Source organism: Zosterops lateralis, assembly GCF_965231275.1.
Source record: "Zosterops lateralis genome assembly, chromosome: 2".
NCBI classification, from domain to species: domain Eukaryota; kingdom Metazoa; phylum Chordata; class Aves; order Passeriformes; family Zosteropidae; genus Zosterops; species Zosterops lateralis.
In genome coordinates, this window is record NC_139763.1 from 77,360,931 (window position 1) to 77,384,685 (window position 23,755).

Consider the following 23,755-nt stretch of genomic DNA (forward strand, 5'->3'; position numbering starts at 1 on the left):
GTGACTAGCAGGAATTGATACCAATGACAGGATGCTACATTTTGTGGTTTAAAGCTCAGAATACAGATTGCTAAATGCTACAGCTTGTCACAATAAACTTGAGGTAATCTCAATCATTTTGAAAGAGGTAAAAATCAAGCATTGAAACAAAACTTAGATTTTCTCAAAAGAACAGGACTAAAAAATTCTTCACAGTTAACCAACATATAGTGCTGACAGTATGGTAATGGATCTCCACCTCTTACTTACATTTTCATCTTCTTAAATGTTTTTTTGTGTCAGTCTCCAATAATACGGCTTTATCTCTCCTCAACTTCTCTAAAAGATTTAAGGAAATAAGCACATTTTCTAGGAAGTACTGGAAGAGATCCTTTAAGAAGGAACTAGTACCTGGCTTGCCTTAACTGCCTCGTCTGTATTCATTAACTGCTACTTAGTTTTTGGACCATTCGCAAATAATTCCTATTCTTTATACCATCTGGACCTTGCAGAGGTCACCTCTGCATTCCCCTTTCTCTCTGTTAACTTTTACAGTTGAAGAATGCTTTGCTGTTTGTTCCAATTTCTTCTGCAAGAAATTACATAGCTGATTTTTTTTCGCAACCATGTTATACTTGCACATATTGACCTCTAAGTCATTGTTTGCTAACAAATTCTTTTTTTCCCATTATGAGTTCTTTGTTTAGTTCATCTACTTAGGCCTTGAGTCTTTTCCTTTAGTATTTTTCCCTGAGAACACAAGCACCAGATTTTGCCAGTTATGTTGATATCAAGAAATTTAGTTTGATATCCACTGAATTATCTCAATCTCTTGGCCAGCTCATCCCATGAAAAAAAAACAAACCAAACCAAACAAAACCAAGTAAAGAAATAAGATGATAAACTGACTGGTTATACCTGACTAGGAATCTGTAGACTGTTACACTCAAGAATATCTAAATACCCAATATGAAATGCTAAAAACTAAATAAACAATTAGCCAGACAGACATGGCTAAACTATGAGAATGTGGAGGGGTGGGGGGGGTAAAGAAGGGGAGTGTAAAAGAAACCCAAAACAAAACCAGTATGAGATGCTTTTGATTCATCTTTCAAATTTCTAGGCAGAACCAGAGAGTTTTTTAGTTTCAGAGTTGAAACATTTGCTTAGGTTTTAAATAAATTTAGGTCAGCCACAGAAAAAAAAATCATATAAAACTTGTTGTGTAAGTGTGCAAATCAACATTTTCCTCAACATTTAACACTAATATAAAGGTACTAGTCTGTCACCTGTACAGTGCTTCAGCTAAACACAGAGAAATTCTTTTCTTCCCCATAGGCTCACTTTTGGGGGATTTTAAAGGTCAAAGTTTCACTAAGGACAAAGAACCTATACTCTTCAGCAGCAGTAAGACAAAACATCCCCTGACTTTGATTGCAGACACCTTCTCATCAAAACTGACTACACCTCTGATGCTCACTGCCCAACATCCACATCCATCCCTACATCCAGCCATGGGATGTCCTTCCCCAGCTCAGAGGTGGACAGGCAGAACTCATGCATTGTGTTATTCAGAGCACAGTGAAAGACACATCTCTGGTGACCCCAGTGGTTCTTCTGTCCCACCCTTCTTCCCACACAACTCCCTGCAGTGCGGCCTCATTAAAATCCAGGGTCTGTCCCTAGAGAACTTTGGCTGTGCTGGAAGCTGCAGTGGGAGGGGGAAAGGGAAGGAAAAGGAGCCCTTGCTCCTCTTTTCCCAGTGTACCCTTTTTAATTCTTTCTCCCCCCCTTCTCCCACAGAGCCCTCTGGTTGCAGAGAGGCAATAGCTCTGCCTCCCCTCAGTTTTGGGGCTGGGCAGACAGAGGCTGCTGAGGGCAGAGGTCACCAAGGAGGGTGAGGCCCCCCAGGCAATTCACCCATAGGATGCTGGGCACCTTGGAGATCCGGGCAGGGCCATCCTTCCCTTTCACAAGTAGTACCCTCATCCAGATCTCAGCACAAACCCTGGGCACAGGGTACACACATCTAACTCTGGATTCACAGCTCTCAACATGAAACAAACAGATATTTCAACAATAATAATTTGAGGTGCTTTTGTGTAGTTGAAAACCAGAAGATTTAGAAATCAGACCCGTCTGTGTCAGATGCAGCCCACTGTCTGTCAGGACACTCAGGCATTACACAACAGCTTCACAATCTTTTCTTAGTAATGCTACAACATTTTTTTAAATCCACTTCTTTTTAATCAGGATGGACACAGAAGAATTAAAGTGAACTTTGTAAACACAAAAGGGGGTGGGAGGAAGAAGAGAAGTATTTTGCAAGAGGAAATGTCATGGGAAAGTGCTGATAAGAAATAAATTCTGAAAATACACCAATAATATGAAGCACAATATGCAGCCTAACATACTAAAGATAATTTTAGTTATTTTCATAAAGAATTATTGTTATTGGTGGGCCATTTAAAGAAAAAACAAGTGTTGACTCAATATTTTATTCTAAGTCTTTAGGCGGTATTAACTTAAAAATCCCAACAGTTTTACAGTCTGCTTTTTATTTAAGGGCTACTCAAAAGGACTTGGAAGATATATTCGGTATCATGATGGAAATGATGCCTGTGAAAAGCAACACCCAAGAAACAAAATCAATTTTGTGTACCCAGATGAACACTTGCGGTCTCATTCATCACAATCACAACAGGTTGCCAGCTGCTCTCTCTGGAGAGTTCTCAACTCAACAACAGTGTGCTGCAAAATTTCCCTTGTTCAGGAGAAAGGGCTCCCATTATTTTATTCACAAAAAAAAAAAAAAAAAAAAAAGCACTATTCTTTCACTTTTAATTGGAAAGTCTTTTAAGTATTTTAATTGATTTGCTTCATAAAGAAACAAACTACAATGCAAACAGCCTAAACATTAATGCTGTAGATCAACAACATTCTTTTTTCTTCCAAAATCACTATCATTTCAAACACATGGTACAACTCCACAAACAACTACACTCACATAATTAAAAAGGAACTGAAGTTTGATGCAGCATTGAGTGAGAGAGAAGTAAAACAGGATAAAAATTAATTTATGTGAATCCATAGAATGCTTTATTAAAAATATGATGCATTTATACTCTACAAATCTGGTTTACTGCATTGAAATCAATCCACTTGTCCATAGGAAAAAAAATGCACATAATAAATCTTATGAAGTTTTTGTGTAGAGAGCATATCACTTTAAAAGACCATGTCTGTGGAAATTACTGAAGCTACCCTATCAAGCTTAGCTTAATATTTAGGAGTACAGAGTTACACTGTACCACTAAATGTCACATAATATATATTCCATTATCTACAGTTAATGAGAAAAGGCTGACAAAGTGTATGACACATATAATAGTTTTGCATGACCAATACTGAACTGAAAGACATAAAGCCAATTTTGGAAGGTAATGTTTAACCCAAGACAGAAATTACAAGCCACTGTGGAAGACAATACAACTGAATGTTCTTTTCTGTGGACTGTTGCTTCAATTTACACTTACACATTCAGTCTTAAACAATGCATAGACAAGTTTTACATACTCTAAAGTACGCAAAACAAGATTTTATAGCATTATGTGCAGATACCACCACCATCACTTTCAGATATGTAAATGCCAGCATGGAAAAAAATAATGCAGACAGATATATGTCAGATGTTCTTACGACACCTTGCTGTATGAAAGGCAAAAATGAGCAAGAATATCAGAGATTTCCTTATGTCCTCCTGATCTGACAGAGGAACTGCCAGGACTGTGCTGTGCATTGCTCCCAGTATTCTTTGGCAGGAAGGTCAGTCCAGTACATCCTCCAGAACTGGTCATACCTAGCACAGACTTGTTAGAGCAGGCCCAAATTCATGCTTGAGCATGAACTTCAGCTAAAGTCTAGAAGGATGTTTTTCCTTGTAAATAATCTATCAGTGGAATGATTCAAGATAGACCAATGGCCCATAAGGAGATTTTCCTAAGGATTAACACTTGTTTACTAGATTTCCATGAGAAAGCAGAATAAATGTAACATCCGTGAAGGCTTGGAGAAGAGACTTTCTTTTCTGAATCTAAAATTAAACTAAACACACAGTAAATAGTAGTTAATTCACAGTTGTATTTCCAGAGCTTTTAGTGATTGGCATTAACTGCAGCCATGACAAGCAGTTTTTCAACAAATCACAACAGCAAATAAAATTTCTATCCTTCTTTCTATGGCTTTAAGACTTATTGAAAAAGTAAGTGGGGTGGTGGGTGATGGGGAGGTACAGTAGGTAGGACAAGGGTAGCCACAGCAGAAAAGGCCAACACTTCACAGTGACACTGGCAGGCAACAATAGTATGAAAAGATGATCACTGTTTTCTCAGTAATTTCTACTTAACAAGGGTTGTGGATGTCATTAAAGCCACAGAGGATCTGCAATATCTATCAATAGATAACTAAATTGGATATTGTTAAATATCACCACTATGGCAAGTTTTCAAATTATAAAATGGAATGCAGAGGAGGACTGTCTCAAAAAAAAAAAAAAAAAAAAAAAAAAAAAAAAAAAAAAAACAAAAAAAAACAAAACAAAAAAACAAAAAAAAAAAAAAAAAAAAAAAAACCAAGACTCCCAAAGCCTGTCATTATGTTGGTCTTTCAATATGCTGGCTATGAATTTAAATGGAGCCTTATTTTATACAACAGAAGTTTCCTTTACCGCTGTCACAACCTGGAGTGATTTGTTAATGATCCTTTTTCCCCTCTATTTTTCCTACTGAATTAAGCCTATAAAACATAAAAAGTGTTCAATTGCTTAGAGCTTTAAAGGGAATTACAGTTGAGCCCAATGGGATCAAGCTGAAGGGATCAACACCTTAGTCTATAAAACAGAAATAATGAATAATTTATGCCAATTGTGAAAAATGTCAAATGTCATTGGCCTTCAAGCAGAGTATTGGTGTCAAAGTATTTTATAACTAATGCTGACTGGGCTGCAGCACCATCGTACCATAATTTAAAAAACAGTAGTCCAAGATAGCTTACAGAAAACAGCTGTTGGTTTTATTTTTAAAACACACTTTCAGAAAAGCTATATTTCGACAAGAAGACATATGCCTGATAAATCTTCCCAATTATTGCTCAGGTTTTCTATTTTCTTTACCTACTGTTATTTCTTCCACTATTTCTACCCTAGGTCTTTTTCCCTCACTTTCCAAATGGCAACATTTTTGGAGAAACTTCAGCTTGGAAGACTGAGCTCTGTACTGTAAGTAATATTTACTGGGAAAGCAGAAAAGATGGCAAAATAGGAGAGGAGTACAGAACTTGGAATCAATGTTTATCTTAGTTATTTTTCCCTTTCTGAGTATCATTCCCCAGATAATAATGGAAATGCAGCAACTGCTTTCTTTTGTTAAGGTTTAAGATAACATCAGTTAGGTATTTATGTAAATTCCATTTTGCAAGCTTGCAGCATGTCAGACAGATACGCTTTAACTTTAAGCTGAGTATTGGTGTCAAGAGATGAATTGTTAGAAGCTTCCATCATGAAAAAAGAAGTTAGAATATCAAGAAAATGGTTCATTTCTTCATGTGGTGTCAATCTCATTTTAAATTTGAAAAAATAATTATTATATGTGCTGCCTTATCCTCTCCATTTGGTTTCTCTTACCTTCCTAATCTGGGTATCAGGTTTTATGGATCTGTAATAAGGACCTTATGCATTCCTGTTGTCTGTGTTTACATGTACCACAGCCTCCACAAGAACACTAAAAAAAGCCATTTGGACCTTCCTATAATACAATGAAATGCACTTCTAATAGTAAAAGACATAGGATGAAACAAAAATTCAAGTGTAGAGGTTTAAGATTACATCAACATACCCCAGCATGGAAATACACTCTCAAAGTGGCAATGATTTCTGCCAGAAGACAGTGGTTTAAATTTACAGTCAAAATAACTACAAATTTCCTTAAGACTTCCATCCTGAGAAGGCACACTAAGGTACAGACAACCCTGTCTGGTCTGTACAGTTCTTGTAGTAGAATCAAGATATTCTTAGAGCAGACAATGTGAAGCTATTTCAGACTCAATAAATGAACATTCTTACTATTTGCTCCGTAATTACTCTGCAAGGGCTTAATCTAACGCTTCTTCTATCAAATACTACCATGATCTTTCAGATTTTGAAGCATCTCCCAGGGAGCACAAGTTTCAGTGTTAACTTTGTTTCCTGTGACAATTACCTCCTTGAACTGTGAGGAAAGGTATTTCACAAAGTTTTTAAATTATTGAAAATAAGTGTGCTACCTCACATAAGGAAATCCAAGCTTGCCAAAAAATTAATTATAGATCAGGAAGAAAAAGTATGATAACAGCAAAGAGACAGAGATGAAAAATGCCTGTTTTAAGGCTTCTGCAAAGAAATTATACCAATGAATAGGCAAGAAAAATGACAAAATTAAGCCTTTTTTGCCCACACTTATGCTTCAAAGTCTATGCATTGTTCTTCAAACATGATCACATGTTCCACTACATGCTGGCAAAAAGAGAACTTCATCAGGGCACAGCTATTCAAATACAGGTAACTAAAAGTAAAGAAACCCCAGGGGGTCTCTCTATTTCATTTGAGTCAAGACATTGTAAACTCAAGAGTAAATTCAGTTTTCTCCAAATCATTATGAGGAGCACTGTGGCTCCTCACATTATTAGGACAAAGAGATGGCAGTAAGTGCTGCAAATTCCCCATGAAATGAAACTATCATATACTCAGCAACAGTCTCCCTATTTGACCCTCCATGGCTAATAGCGTTTGATCCCTGTATGTTTCCAGGCAGTGCTCCCCACAAAGTTTCAAAGCCCTTCAATGGCAGAGGCCATATACCAGACACAACCATTTGGGTTTTGTCACACTATAAAGGTGAGCCAAATCAGAAGAGGCCAGCGGTTCCACAGTAAGAATGGAACCTCCTGTCTGAGCATCACACACATGTGCCTCGCACTGCAGGCCAATATGGGAACCATAAAAGGCACCAAATTAAGATCTGAGCTTAACTGAAGCCCAAAGCTCTGCAAGATGTCTTTGGCAGGACAATATAACATGTACATACCATATGAGGTAATTTTAACTGAAGAGTATTTTCACTTTGCAAAACTTAATGAGCAAATATAGCAAGGTATTTTCTTAAGTTTTTTTTCTAAATATATGCAAAGCATAAAGTATAGGGCTGCTATTAGAAGTAAAAATCCTTTCCCCATTACAGAAACAAACCTCTGTCAGGGTAACCATCTAAACCCAGCTACAAATAGTATCATATTTGAGAATTCTTTGCTATAAAAAGTAGCTATCTTGTTACAAATATTTAAACATGCAAATACAAGCCTAGTACAAAAGTTAAAACAATTCTTTGAGCCAATACCTTTACACTTTCCACTCCACTACTTTTCAACAAAGGTCTACAAAGAAAGCTATGTATTTATATACAAACTAAGAAGATTAGCAAGAAAGTCAGGTTATGCAGAATTCCCAGATTTACTGTCAGCACTTGTCAAACACAATACTTGGAGAGAGAACCTGAAAACATGCAATGTTACACATTTTAAATAAATCCACTTACTTGACTTAATATCAGTAATTTGCCAAGTCCTACTCATGCAGGACTTCACAAAGCAAACACAAGTAGAAAATTCTAAATAGATCAAGCAAGGGTAAAACACTTCAGAAAGTCCTGAAAATTTTTTAAAGGTCATAATGGCTGTCTATCCCACAGCATGTTTGTAAAAAACCCCCAAAAACTAACCCACACTAAAGAATAATTCCATTATCAGGATTACACTTTATTAAAAATACAGGTGTATGTCTTGCATGCCTACCCTGTGTTAGTGTCCTACTCTATTTATAAAAGCAGTACAGATTTTGAAAATATATAATTTGATTTGGAAAATTTACCTATCTTGTGTAGCATGAATTCTTCAACATGGCAGAGATGTGGTAGAAAAAGCTCCTTCTAGACTCTGCTAGTCTACAGCACCTCTCCTGAAATATGGCATCTTGGAGTGCCAGCAAAACCCCTTTAAATCATCTAAATAATTTCTTCCATTTTCTTAGGAACATGAGAAGGATCTCTCAAGCAGTCATGTGCTTGTACAGAGCATTATATCAAAACCTGTCCATAAATGACTAACTCTTTTCTTGTCTCTTCCCTTTCTTTTACAGTTCTGTGAAGGGGTGCAGGCTTTTGGGATGAGTGACAATAAATACACCATTTCTGCCATGTTATCATAGAATAAAGAGATGAGGGTTTAGATAAGTGATCATTAAGAAATATTGCATCTCTATCCCTCTCTACAAAATGAGGTTTTATATTATCATACCTGTCAAAGAGAAATCAGCCTCTCTTTTCACCTGATGGAGCACCAGGCACAGCACTGGGGCTGAGCTCCACAGCTGCAGAAATCACCAGGGTGTGGGGAACAACATTCAGTACATCAAATTCTGTCTAACAGGTACGAAGTGATCTTAAAGTGCTGCTGGAGACCTACTTTGAAAACATAGCAGCTTGAATTGGCCCCTATTGAAAAATGACAGGAGTTAATTTAATTCAATTAATCTTTACCTCAACTAAATTGACCATTAACCTTTGACTTGAACAGATCTGGCTTCACCAGAAGTGATTGATATCCTATCACATATCAGAGGAAGAACAGCTCTAAAAACCGTGGAATATTCAGAAATAGTTAACTTCAAAGATGGATTCTGATGCAATCAGATTACAATCCTCTCTTGCTCTCCTTCCCCCATCCCACTAGAAAGAGTTGTGATACATTCGTACTGAGTACAAATCTTTTGTTCTAAGATAAGAATTGCTGCTTCAAGCTCAAGTTTTCTTGAGCAGAATAACAAGACAACATAGGAAACAACCAGTGAGCAATATACAACATTGTTTGCAACAATGTTAAGCTGCAAAAGTAATATTCAATCATAGCATTCCATAAACAAAGGAATTAGAAGTAATTATGACTACATTTCAGGCTTGCCAATCCCCAATTCTTCAGAGACCCATCCATACTTTAAATGAAGGAAAATGTCCTGATATTTTAATCATCCCAGCTGTACAAACCTTATTTGTGTGTGGCTTTTTATGAGTGCTAAAATAGCGGAAGTAAAAGCAAAAGCAATATATTCAGAATACAACTGAGAATCATTAATACTGTTTTTCTGATTTTTAAAGCTTTGTGCATTTATTGCTTGAATAGTGAAAGAGTTTAGAAAAAAATATCACCAAATACTTCAGCAGATGTTAGGTTTGCCATAATTGCTTAATTGAATTTAGGTCTACAAAGAGATCAAAAAGTTCCTGTGCTTAAAACTCTAAGCTCTACTAAGCATTTTGATTTCAGAAAGTACAAATCTCTTACCTTACCTGCTCAAACCTGAAGATGAATATCTCTAAGCTGAGTTGATCAAACTATTATCTATTTTTGAAAATGAGTTCCTATTTCTCAAGAGGTATGCTAGCCTGACAACTCTAAAATGTTATGCCATTTTACTAGAAGTATATTCTATGCATCAACAGTACATACTCATTATTTTCAAAACAAGTCTATAAAGCAACACCAATCCTCTCAAACTGCCTCCCCACAGGCATTCATACTTCCACTGGGGTGTCCAAATCTAGAAATAATGAAGTTATGTGCCAAAGGAGGGGAAAAGAGGTATGTTGAAGACATGGAATGAGGACAGTAAGGTAGACTACATCTTCAAGAATTCAGAAGATCGAAATGAGAAACACAAAAGCTACTTCATCTTGCTCTGTGAGTGGCATGGACTTGTCCATTCATCTGCTCAGATCAAATATTGACTCATCTTAACTTCTTAGCAGAATGCACCAGGAAAACAAAATTGTTGTTGTCGATTGCCTGCCTCAACCTCTTTCTGCGCAGAGTAGGAGCTCCAAGGCAAACAGTATCTGAGACACCACAGTCTGCATTTCAATACAGTAAAATGAACTAACATGAATTTTAGCTTCTGTTAGTATGCCAGGATGCAAACTGCAGGGACTCAGGAGAGTTCCTACTGTCAGCTATTCCTGATGCTGAAGAAAGGTAGGACAAACAGAAATGGCAGTAACTGCATTGCCACCCCAATTAAGTTTTTTCATTTGAATACTCAACTTAAGGTCAACAGAGAATGGAGCATGCAAATTCCAACAACCTTCAGATAGGTATCCAAGAGAAAAAGAAACAACAAGGACTCTTGTTGATCTTGTTTTACCTTTTCCTCCTGGACAGATAAAAATGTACTGCACCATTATTTTGTTTCCTAATTTGTCAGCCTCATTTGCCCTTCCAAGCAAGGACAAGAGCTCTGGCCTCAACCAACAGAATGCCAACCTTCACTTTCTTGATAGGATCCCAGGACTAGCATAAAATCACTCGTTTCTTGAAGTCAAGAAACAACAGAGTTCTGGAAACAGGTGGCATTTGTTTAAACAGGGATTAAAAAAATGGTAGGAACAGAATCAACAGATTTGAAACAAATACTTTAGGGATTTCACACCCTGATTGTGCTGAGTTCCTCCCATAAATTGTAGATAAAAATAATCCAATAAAGTACCAAAGAACCCCGTCCTGTGATCTTACAAGTTCCTTAAGTAAAGTTGCTTTGAAAGTAATCTAAAAAGCTAAATCTTAAAATTCATTCTTTCAGCTGGAGGAAAAAGAGCTGGTAAATCTAAGCAGCTAATTACTGTGGAAAAACAGCATACAATCTTTCTATGCAAATTCCCTCTCCATTGCAAATAGCTTTCTAGTCTAATTCAGGACTCAACCTTCCCCACCCATCTAAAATAAAACCACCTTTTGTAAATATACTTGTCTCTAATGTGTTCCACAAGGTCAACAAACTCAGGCACCAGAAAAGTTGTTGGGATGATGTCTACACTAAAAAAATCCACCCCCAGAACTCTGCCCTCAAGGTGGTGGTGAGATCCTGTTTTCTTTGCTTTGGACAAGGCACTAGTAGACCTGAGATGCTGCAAGTAATTTTAGACTTATTTGGAATTTGGTAATTCCATTTGGAAGCCTGGTTATAAATGGGGATTCAGTGCAAAGTAGGTTGAATATTAACCCTAAAAAGAACTTTCTTGAACATGAAAGCTTAACCTCAAGTAATTAAGGAGATGACCTGTAAGATATCCAAGTGATTCAGACTGTAGGTGGCTCAACTGCATATAATGAATAATTCAGGAAGCGTGAAGCAAATTCAAGAAGCCATTACACACCACAAGCAATTTGTGGCTTGAAATTGTGATTAACCTGACATCTACCTTCTCAGATTCCTGATGGACCTCCGAAAGACAGTCTCCTAACCTAGAGACTGCCAAGTCTATCGACTGATTGTCAAGATTTGTCTCTACACACTTAGGCATGCATAAAGCTCCCATAAAAATTTTTTTGTTGTTTTAAATTTATTTATTTCAATAGAGCATTGTATCCACAGCATGTACCATTAAAAATGGAATTTGGTACCTCTTAAAGGCAATTAAACTTTTACACTGTTAGAAAAGATGGGGGGAAAACGAAACATCATGATTTTTTTTCCTTGTTTTGTGTAGTTTTATATCCAAACTTCCCAGTGCAGGTCTATTTGCTGCTTTGAATTACAGGATGCTTGTCCAATGACAGGCTCTCCAAGAGAGCAGAGCAAATGCTAACTGAAAAGCACTGTGCTTTCAGTGGATACCCAGTATGAGAAAAAAAGACTGAGCTTCTGGCATCATTGCTCAACCAAAACAAGAAAGCAAAACACAGCAGTGGATTCTAACAAACAGCTACTATTAGCATTCTGTATTTGTTTGTTTGGTTTTGAGTCCTTTCTCTCTGGTACATTTGAGTTCGATTTTTTAAAGTTCAGCTTGAAACTAACTGCTGTAAACAACATAACTGCCAGGTATGAGCTAACAGTTCTGTAGATGGTTAGTTGCAAGCAATTTAATAATCCCATGAATGACTTGAGATGTGAGTCAGCAAAGATCACGAGCCCCAACTGCTAGCGGCAAGAGAAGAATTCAGTGCCCACAAGAAAAGATATCCCATTTTAGAACTTCTGACCTATTCTTTGTGGCTCAATTAATGATTTTATAAATCATAATAATCTCATTACATTCTGAAATCAAGCATCTGATGCTACCTGAAACATCTGTCATAATATAATTCTCTTCAGGGAAGAAAACCCCAAACTTCAAAACCAGTAGTCACAAAGTGAAAGACATAAGCTTTTCAGTGCACTTTCCTAAACAGCACATGCTAATAAAACACAGATATAAAAATAAAATGCCACAGTATCAGAATTTATTTATTTATTTGTCTTATTTTTATTTTTTTTTAGTAATGAAGAGCATGGTCTTATACTGCAGATATTAAACCTCACGGATATATAATCAGCCGTAATACGAAATAGACACAAACTTGTTAAAGGCACAAGACAGAATTCCATCGAGTTAACAATGTTTATTATTTTCACCTGTAGCAGCCATAAACCAGATAACACAAACAGAATAAAAGAGGATCAAAACATTGAAATTGCTAGGGGAGAGATCCAGGTGACACAAGTTGGATAATACTATCCAGGAGGAGATGGGCAAAACTTCTCCTTGCAAAATTTATGCATGCAGGGTACACTGAGGAAAATGATAGATGATCATTAAAAATACAGTTTTTGCAGCTGTCCATCCATGTAAAGTTCTATGTTACCTACAAGGTCTGAAACATGTAAAAATCATGCATCCATTTTACACAAAACTCCCACTGGGCAAGACAAATGACAACCTCCTTTACATTCACTGTCAACCCTAAGTATTTAGTTTTTGTGCAAAATATTTACAAAGACAGCTGAAAGCAGGGCGATATGTCTAAAAAACAAATGGCAAAGTGTTACCAAGTGTTGGTATTTCTGAGGAAAACACAGTTGTTAGGTTAGGAAAGCAACACTCCCTTCAAAGAGTAAGGGCAAGTTACATCAAACCTTCATTACTATGGCTTTTTAGTATTATTAATTCACTGTCACTCATCTTGTTATTTTTGCATTGAAAATGCCATCTTCTGCAAAATTTTTCAGTTGCACAAAAAACAATTATAGCTTTGCTGAATCACATGCAACTGGAGCTAATAACCACGGTCTGCCATCAAATAGTGCAGCCCAGGCATAACTGCAGATCACATGCTTCCACAAGCATTCCAGACCAGAAAAAGAGACAAAACCAGCAATTGTTGCTAGCTTGTTTTATTTTTTAATGAGAAAAACTAGTAAAGATGGGAACCACTGTTTCCCAGACCAAATTTGCTGGCAAAAAGATTAAAAACTGAAAAGGTTTTTATAGCTTTAATCCTTTGATGTTCACAGTTAGAAAACCAACCCAAAACATAAGAGCTGTAGATGATTTGAGGAACAAGACAGCCTGCTTATCTAAGAAAGTCAGAGAAATTCCTTACAACTCATGCATAAAATGACTCTAAACTAGGCATGGTACATCTGAAGGTGACTATGAAGATAAATCTGGCTTGTAGCAACATGAAAAAATTACCTAAAATGCAATATAAAGCACAGACATAGGTAAATTTTTTTGTCAAAGAAGAACACTCCTTCTATGCAAGAATTAAATTCTTGTAAAAAAAAGATAACAAATCATCAAAATTAGAAATCAAAAATAGGAATTAAAAAAAAAAAAAGCTAAACAACCCAAACAAATAAGTCACTGGATTAAATAAGATATGGATTAAAATAAGTATGAAGAACATCACCATAATTCTGTTTATGTGTGTCACAAAGGTTAACTAAAATTACTTCTCACATACTTTATGTAATGGGCTCACTGGAAGAGATAAGTTATATTAAAAGAGCAACTAAAAATGCACAGGTTATAGGAAATGCAAATAAAACTGCTCCTATTACACCTTAGACTGGAAAAAAAAAGCCAAAAAAAAAAAAAAAGTTGTGCTTAGTTACTAAAGAGAGACCCTCAACTCCAGTATTGCCTCAAAAAAATGGAGCTATCAACTCAATTCCAAATATTTTTTTTATTGGGAAGGAAAAAAAAAAGAAAAAAAAATCCCTTAAATCACTTATATTTAATGCTGAAAGAATCTGAACCTTTTTTTTTTTAAAAAAATACTCACATCCCACAAAAGAAGTCTTGTTCAGAGGTGAATTCCCAATGCTAAGGTGTATTAGGGTAGATTTTCAATGCTAAGCTTGAAATAGAAATGTAGTCCTTATAATAAGCCCCTATGCATATGGTAGGGTTTTAGAAATCTTATCAAGCCAGAACATCACTGCAGACCGAAGTAGAACTTCTCACTGGCCTGCACAGTTGTAGCCATTTTTAGAAAAAAGAGGTGAAAGAAGGAGCTACAGAGCAGGATCCATCTATACAAAGCTGTCTTTGATGATAAGCAAACATTTATCTTGTTGGGGCATGTTAAAGATATGGATAAATTCTAGGTCACTGCTCTAGGGAGATCAAAAATTGAGCCTTACCCTATAAAAGTGCACAGTATCATTCAAGCTCTGTTAGACTTGAATTTGATTCCTGTCACAGTTACCTTTTACTCTTACAAGCTTCTTTGATGTACATGACAATCCATCAGGCAATTGGTCCTTTAGAAGCTCAAAATCCCTTCTTTGAAGCTTCAAGTGAAATAAATCAGCTGTCAAGCATCATGAATTGTGTTTTTATCCTAAATAGTTTTAAATGCCTGTTTAATGTCCAAACAATAAAATGTCTTTTCTCTGCTTTTCTCTTAGGTTACAAATAAAATGAATGTTGTCTTTGTTTTGCCTGATTTTAAATGCGAAACTGTATATCTTTAAAAAAAGTTACTGATCATATATAAGACATATAACTGAGATACTGCAGATTTAGTTAAAAAATAGATATATATATGATATAATCTGAACAGCCAATAAGTAATATGTAGCATGTCAAAGTGTACATGCACATCACTTCTCTTTCCAAGCTGGACACACCTGAACAATGCATGTGGTTTTATACCTGAGTAGCAGCAGGTCAGTGATTTCACTCCCCTACTTTTAATTGTCAGTAAAATTAAACCTCCCCTTCCATCCCCTGCCAGGAGTTAGTGGAAGATGGTGACCAAATACCAGTCATCTTTGATGACAGTTTTCTGACTACTAAAATGTTGTATGGTGAGGATGAAGCAAACTGTGCAAGTGAAAACAAGCAGTTCAGACCTTCTGTCCAATGAGTCAGCCAGGAAAAGGAAAAATTGAAGGGAGAGAAGACTTCAAAATATATCATAATAATAGATACACTTGGAAAAGATTAAATCCGAGTTTCCTCTCTGCATTACATAGAACTTCTTAAAAAAATACCAACAAATCCTATGTTCCCTCTTGTACTGCCAAATTATTTATTTTTAGAAGCCCCTACTCTTTAAGAACCATCTTACTTCCTCTCAGATGTTTTAGGAGACACATGGGGGCCATGTGGTTTGTAAGACTCATGATACTGAATTTAGCCATTCTGAAGATGGATTATAATCCAAATTCCTTACCAATGGGGGTTAAAGCACTCCAGCTGCTGTGCTACCGTGTAAAAGCATCCCTACAACTGCAGCAATGCCTTGCAGTAGAGTGGTTGAATTTCTGAACCTTGGAAACATTTCCAGGATTAGTCTGCTGAGGGAAGAGTATTTTGATGACATTAAAGAGGCTTACATTCAAGACAAGTTGAGCTGTTCAGTTCTGCAAATGCAGAATTTCTGTGTGTGTACAGAGACAGAACAATAAGCAGCTAGTAAATTTTATTGACAAAAGTTCAGACAACCATATACTTAGGAATGCACAAATTGTAATGAACATATTCCTCTTTTTTAGACCTTTAAATACTTCCTGTGTCTTACCAGGCACTTAAGTGGATTTTTGCAGATGGATGTTAAATCATAGAAAACTCATGTACTTTTTAGTAAGCCACTGAAAACTGACTGAAACATAAAAGTAGCAGCAGAATTTAGAGGATTCATAATTGACTCAGCTGACAAAAATACTGTTGAATACTTTCAGCTACAATAAATCAAGCTATGCCATGAAGACATAGTTTTTTGACACGTATTTTTAAAATCTTGCATGGTATTTATTTATTGAATTTTTTTTCTATTTTTGTGGCATGACCCATTAAAAAACAACTGTGAACAGCCCTACTGTCTTTCTGATAACGTGCTATAAGTAACTGTATAAAATGTTATTGCCAGCAAAGCAAAGAGTGTACTTACCAATATTAATTTCATCATCAGTTTCAGCATCTCCAATACACTCAAACTGAAAATCTTGTAAAGACTGTGAAAATTTTTGTACTGCCATGGATAAATCTAGAATTCAAGAGAAAAAAAATCAGAATTATTACACTAGAACTTCACTGGAGCAAGGCATCATGCATTTCTGCATTAAGTATTTTTTCTGTTTACAAAGTTTCCTTACTAGTATCTTTTTTGGACATCAACCTAATTTTAAAATCACCTTCATAATTTCAAAATCAAACACCTGAGTTATCCTAGACACCTATGAAACAGACTGATGAAAGATTTCAAACATTAATATGCATATCACATTCACAACTAAAGAACCTTTATACATCTCAAAAAACAAAAAATTAGTATAAGAAATTAATGTCTAGAGATAAATTGCATATGTAAGTAGGCTACTCTAAAATACTGCAATATTAGTTTGCAGATTAAAATAAAGCCCATAACAGTTTTTTTCATTACTTTTATCAAAATAATTACATTTGAATTATTCTGATACATCACACTGTACAACATTTTAGGGTAAAACCTTTGTAAAAAGCAATTGAAGATTAAAAAAAAAACAACACAAATGCTTGCCAATCAACAAGGTAATCCATGGATTATGAGCACTACTTTCACTAAATTTTGCAAAGCAATCCAAATTTCATAGCATAAAATTTCATTATAATTGTACATGACAAAAAAAATACAGAATATTGACCACATAAATCTGTTATGTTTTCTTTTTTTAGCTATACTAATGCAAATGCAGAGATGAATGTGATCATGAATGGAGTTGGTCAAGACTTAAAAACACCACCAGTCCAGATGAGCCCAGGAAACCAACAATAATATTCTGTGTCCTGGAGGCTGTATCTGTGGTTCTGCTTTGATGCTAGGAAAATTAACAATTAAGATTTTGACATCTGCTAAACCTTAGAAAAATTCATGGTAAAGATAATTTTTGAATGAAAGCAAAGTAATAAATTTTGTTTTAAAAGCATCACATATCTGCCTCCATCTTTGGGGATGTTCAAAAGCTGTCTGGACACGGTCCTGGGAAACTGGCCCTGCTTGAGCAAGGTGGCTGGACCAGATGACCCGCACTGGTCCCTTCCAGCCTCAGTCATTTTGTGATTCTCTGATTTCTTTACCCTCTGTTATCATAAAGCCATAAACACTCACTCAATAAATATTCACTCAATGCTGACACAAAATTAAGAGGGCTAACCTTCTTCCAGGCATGAATAAAATCTAACATATAAATATATGAATTGGCCTAATATCCTAAATCAACACAAAAACAACCCCCATACACAAAGCATCATTTAAATTTGAATGATCTCCAACAGTAAGAACCATTCCACTACCCTAAATGAAATAAGAATTGAAAAATGATTGAAATAAAGATTTCAAATACCTCCAAACAAAAATCCCCCAAATAAGATGACTGATTTATTTTAATTAAAAGTAATCATTATCAAGCAAGAGAATCCCTTTCTGGATTTTGCACTGCCCAGAATTTTGCCCCAATGCCTGTTCCCTTTGTATTTTCATAGGCAGCTATAGAGTACATGAGTCCAAAAAGAGATTCATCATCTTTAGACAATACAGACATGAACAGATTTTTTTTCTTCTATTAGTAAGGAATTCTGTATGCATATCTGATAAATAACTAAGATGTAAAGAACTGGGTCAACAAATTCTGTATTTTTTTGATAAAGCACATGAAGGACAGGAAAGAATGCTACCCAGATTTATTGCATTCTCACTGTACATTTCCTACTGTGCTGTAGATGAAGATCATATTATTAAGTGTATTAACAAATTGAATGCTAAACAAAAAGCATTTCCTACTGTTTGTATAGATGAAAACAAAATCTCTCTAAGATGAAGCATTGCGTTTTATGCAAATACAGCATCTTTTATAGCTAAGTAAATGATTGTTCTACATTTCTTAGAAAGATCTAAATTTGTATTTGCTCACAGCAGTATATTTTAAGTTTAAAGGGAAGAAGCACAGTTTTATAATTCACTCTTTCACCAAGTTACTACACTGAATCCCAAACCCTTCTACAAAATTGCTGTATAGCAACTGATGCCAAAAGGAATTACATGGACTCAAGGTAATTGAAAAAAACCCAAACTTTCTATATTGCAAGTACACTAGAATGTGAAAATTAACTCTTGCTAATAGGAATACATATTTATTTCCTTTGGACAATCTAATAACTGCCCATGATGAACAGCATCTCTGTGAATGTGAAAGCAAATGAGAGAACATCAACTCTCCCCTATAACTCTCCCACATATGCAGGGTTTGGTGGAACAAATGTCAAAGTAAAGGAAAATAAATGTTAAAAAATACCAAAGCTGGAATCTCCATTTTATATCCTGGATTACTGATATATATGCCAATCTTTCTTTCACTGTGTCAGCAAATCAGACACAGCTTATACATTTTGAACCTGAAGGAGGTATGTTTAACCCAGTTCAGAAATAGTGGGTATGAAGAATTAAGGAGCTTATTAGACAACATGATAAAGTCATGTAGCAAGATACCATTTGCAGATATCTGCCTTTATATGAGGCCTTTCCTAATACCTTGAGAGTATTAGACAATACCATAATAAGATTAAAGCTGTTCAATGTAGCAAAGAATAAAATGAAGTTCCAAGGTCAGACGTTTCCTGTAACATTCATTTACAAGTTCCACCATTACTGGCATATGTAGAAAGCTCATTAATCTAATCTGAAAAGATAAAAAAATATTATTCTACAGAAAATTCCAGCTGATTTGGACAGCTTCCTAAAGTCTGACATAGGAGTTACTCTCTAAGACTCTGACCTTGCAGTTGAATCACCCACATCAGACCAAGCAGTGCTACTTGGTTGTATTTATCACTTTCTTAGGAGCATCATCACTTTAATTGACCATAAAATTATAAACCAATCACAGAAAAGGAGCAGCTGTGCAGTAAGCATATCTTTTCTAAAAGATACCAAATTCAAAACTGAATTAGAACAAATTTAAGAGCAACTGTGTCCAACCAAGAAGAGGCAAATGATGGACAAAAAAATGAAAAGAGCAGATAGAGAAGAGACCTCATCCAGTTTTACAAGAAGTCATTTATCACTGTATATCCCAAAGTCTTAATGTCACTGAGAGTCCTCAATGCATGCTGCTACTTTAGAAGGAAGGTAATCACCACACAAATCACCTTTTTAGAATCCGTGGCATTATTCAGAGTTGCTCTTACTCAGCAAGTACATTGTAAAGTCATGCCCCTCTTTTCATTGAAGCCACACGAGCCAGGACATTCACTTAGCTCAGGCAGAAATTTTTCTTCAAGCAGAGACAACTGATCTTCTAAGTTACTAGAAAAATCTCACCAGCTTTATTGGCTGGCAGTACAAAACTGTCATCCAGGGAATGATGGCTGCTTGAAAGTCTCAATGAACTCATAAATTGTTGCCCCTGCTCTCCTGCAGGCACTCAAGTAATCTCTCTGGGTGCCAGCAAAAAAATGAAAATGCAACCTGATAACCCTCATTTGCCAGAGGGGCAGTTTTGTTAATATGTATTTTCTGAGAGTACCCACTTCTACCATTTGTTCCCTGCTTTCTCAGCTTCCAAAGAAGGATTCAGTTCCATTTTTGTAGTGGATGGCTACTCTTTGCTACATAGCCAAGAGTAGCCATCTACATACTACATACTGTCAGTGCAAACAGATAATTGTGACAGTTTTAGTCAGGGCCTGTTTTAGTCAGGGCTGGAGCAAGCCAACTGGCAAACCAGGCTTTTTTTTTTTTTGTGGAGCTAACAGAGGAAGAACTAAAGAAGCTGCCAGACTGTGACCGGAAATAATAAAAGGATTAACTACAACAAAGCTTAACCACAACAGAGTAATATAACACCAGTATTGCATATGGATTCATACAATACCAACCATCAGCATCATAATGCTAATGAAAGAATAATAAAAGTCATCATCCATTCAGGAAAATCACTGAGAAATCATGAAATGTACTTCTCTATTGTACTTCTCCCTGAAGTTTTATATATTTGATTAATTTATGTAGCACATTTTTTTCAATAAAAATTGCAAAAAAACCCCTCTGGATTATTCTAGAAGGCAGGTTTATTTAAAACTCATTTTCTTTGAAATTGCCAAAGAGAAGTATGTAATATGGACTGTAATACACTAATCTATTTTAGGTGTCAGAGCCTTACAGCTGAATATAGGACAATAAAACTGTGATACAGATCCTTTGTAACACCAGTATTGTTCTTCCATTTTCTTGTCCTAGACTTGTTAAACAGATCATAAACTAATTTCTTATATAGAGTCTTGAGGAGGAGGAGAGAAAAATACATGGCAACAATGTGATGTAATGATGGACGTTATTTCCTGAAGGATGAAAAAACAAGTGTATGCTTTGGCATGGCACAGCCTGTCACAACAAGGACAAAGTCCTCCAGATAAGGACACTTGCAAAGATTTCCACAAGTTGGTAAGCACAATGAATTTTTTTATTGGCTCGGGAAGGTTGTCATTTGTTTAGTTTTGCCAGTCTGGTATCTGGAAGAACAGCAGAAAGTCCAGACTTTTGTTAGGGATCAATCAATCTCCAAAAGCAGAAACTTGGGAGCACTTGCAGAGGACTCATATCCCTACCCTAGTAGCAGCCAGCAAGAAAGTGTTCTCAGCAAACACATCAAAGCCCCAGTCTTCCCACTTGTTTGCTTACGAAGATGACTTCATTAGCAAATGGAGTTCCAGTAACCAATGTTCTTCCTGACTGATGTCAATCATCCTGGAAAAGCTTGGTATCATTCACTGGGTTAATAAAGAAAAACAGCAGTTGAAACCTAGTGAGAAGATTAAACATGCCTAAATGAACTCCTGAGCAACAGCTGGAATGCAGTAAACGGGACTTCAAACAACAGACACTGTGGCTAATACAGTAACAGCAACATATCTGGCTATCTGACACAAAGCTAGTTATTATTCCATGGCTTCAAAGACAGCAGAAGCAAAGGGGTGATGACTGACCTAGCAGGATATTAGAGATGATCCTTCAGTCAGCTGAATTTCAGTACAGCTGAAGACTGGAAAGGATACCAGCTACCATCACCTTTGGTGTTTCAAACCTTTGAGGAACTATCAGGCCACTATCAGATATGACAAGATGCATTGTGGTGCTCTGCTTGATGAGATACCTCATTTGGTCATGCACTGACATACAAGTTTATTAAAACCCAAGCAAGTCAGCAAAACTCTGCATTAAGGCCTTGTAATATGTGAATAAAACACAGCAGACATTGAACAGTATTGCCAGAGTACTTGATAAATCAGCATGCTAAAATGCAGACAAACATTTATCTAGTTTGTTGACTCCTACTCCTCAATACCTGAAAATGAGTCATTATTATGGTTGGGTTTTAATTGCTTTACAAAGAGATGTATTTTCTTGATTTATTTCTTAAGCAACTCTCATTCTATAAACAATTGTACAAGCTAAGTTCTCTAAACACTTGAAAAAGTAGTTTTTATATGAAAGACATTATTATTGTGAAATAGCAGCTATGAGCATGATTTGCAGTATTCTTACCACACTAAATGACAGAAGCAAGGAAGCACTTAAAAATTCATAAAAATGAAGAAAGGCCTTTCAGTATTACAAATACAAATCTGTAAAACACTAGTTATTCAGGAAAATGCTTGTGAGATACATGTCTCCTTAAATAGTTCATGACATGCTCTTCTACAGTGAAAATGAACAGGAAACTTCCTTGGCTTTGTTATTGTATGAGGGAATGAGCTTTAAGGATGCAAGCTATATCAACAGCCAGAAAATAAGCCGGGGGAACAAGAACACCCCACTGAGAAGTACTGAACTTCAACAGCTTCTGTGTTTGCAACAGTCAATTTGATTGTAAGTAGAACATGTCACAGTGGGATATCTTTTTCCACACCATAGACTGTAAACACAGAAGCTGGCAGTACAATTATATTTAGGCAATATGAATGATTAAGCAGTTAAAAGCAGTGATCATACAGGATTGCATATATCACTACTATATTTCAAATTTTTTCCTGGCTTAAGGGCTTTCTCATTAAAACTTCCAGCTTCACAGCAGTAGGTCCTAATGTAGAGTAGGACACCAAAATGCATTTTCTTTGCTAGTTTTGCCTTTCCACTCTGAATTGGGCACTGCTAATTTAAAAAGAAAAATAAGTGATTATCAATGGTTTGAGGTAATTATCACATTTAGAAAAATCTTCCTACTCATAACATATATGTAGCAAGTTAGCACAAATAAGGGATGCATTTTAATAAACACCTGAAAATGTCTTACAAATCAGCCCAAAGCGGCAATCCTGAGCCTGAGAATGTTGACACATATGCTGGTAATGTTATCAATTCCTCTAACTGCGTATGAAAAGAATTCTGGGATTTGCTGCCAGAACAGGTAATCCCAATTTAATAAAAAATCACTGCCATGACATGTTCCGATCACTTATAGTTAGAGAGCAATTTACAGGGCACATTAACATGACTTCTAAACGCTGACAAAAAGATCTGTATAGTCAGCTGATGCAGCTTCTGATCTCTTTGGTTTCATGGTTTTCAATCCTGGAGTCCCTTCCTTTGCATGGAAGATTTTCCATGGTATTTCTATTTTTAGAAGTCTACTTGATGAAATTATTTACACACACTCAGTACTCTTTACTTCTCAGCTGAGTTAATTTCCGGATCATATTAACTTGTCTGATTGTCATAAGAAAAAAAAGGAAGAAAATAACTCTCTCATCTTATGAGTGACCACATTTTACCCAAACTTCTGCAGAAGAATTTAATCTGACAAAACACACGTCAGGCTGGCACAGAGTAGAGACTATTTGCAAGGACTGATGGAGCTAATGCTGGCCACTTGCCACAATGCTTTTTAAAGAATCCACAAGAAAACACCACAAGGGAATAGAGAATCCAGTGCCCAGTGCCAGAGATTTTGCAGCTCTAGGGCCACTGCTCTGTATTGACACAGTCTTTCATTGTTGCTCTCAATACACTCTTTACCCTCGCTATTTGCCAGCTTCATCAGTGCATATTCTTTGCCAACTTGCTATTCATGGAACAATAATAAGCTACTAAAACAAACAACTCTCTACCAACTCCCTACCCCTACAATCCCACATCACTTTTTTACCTTAGGGTCTATGCTTTGCTCTTAATTTCAGGGAAGCTAATTTCTTCCCACAATCTCCAGGGAAAGGACATCAGGAGAATATGTCAACATGTAGCCCATGCATTGCTGCATTCCTCTGGGGTTACATAAGGCACTGAAATTTTTCAGTGTCGTTCTCTTACTCATGAATATTTCCATGAGAAAAACGCACAATTTACTTTCCCATTCTAGAAAGCGCTGAGAAATCCCCTTGATCAAATGCAACAAAAT

At 36.1% G+C, this 23,755-nt stretch overlaps 1 protein-coding gene across 1 annotated transcript in view; it reads right to left on the reverse strand.

The window, feature by feature from the left end:
* The window catches only part of ARHGAP42 (Rho GTPase activating protein 42), a 138,785-nt gene that overhangs the window by 90,981 nt on the left and 24,049 nt on the right, over nucleotides 1-23,755 (reverse strand). The window contains exon 2 of the mRNA XM_083854535.1: nucleotides 16,279-16,374. Within this exon, the coding sequence (XP_083710661.1) occupies nucleotides 16,279-16,374 (96 nt within the window). The remainder of the gene's footprint in view (nucleotides 1-16,278; nucleotides 16,375-23,755) is intronic.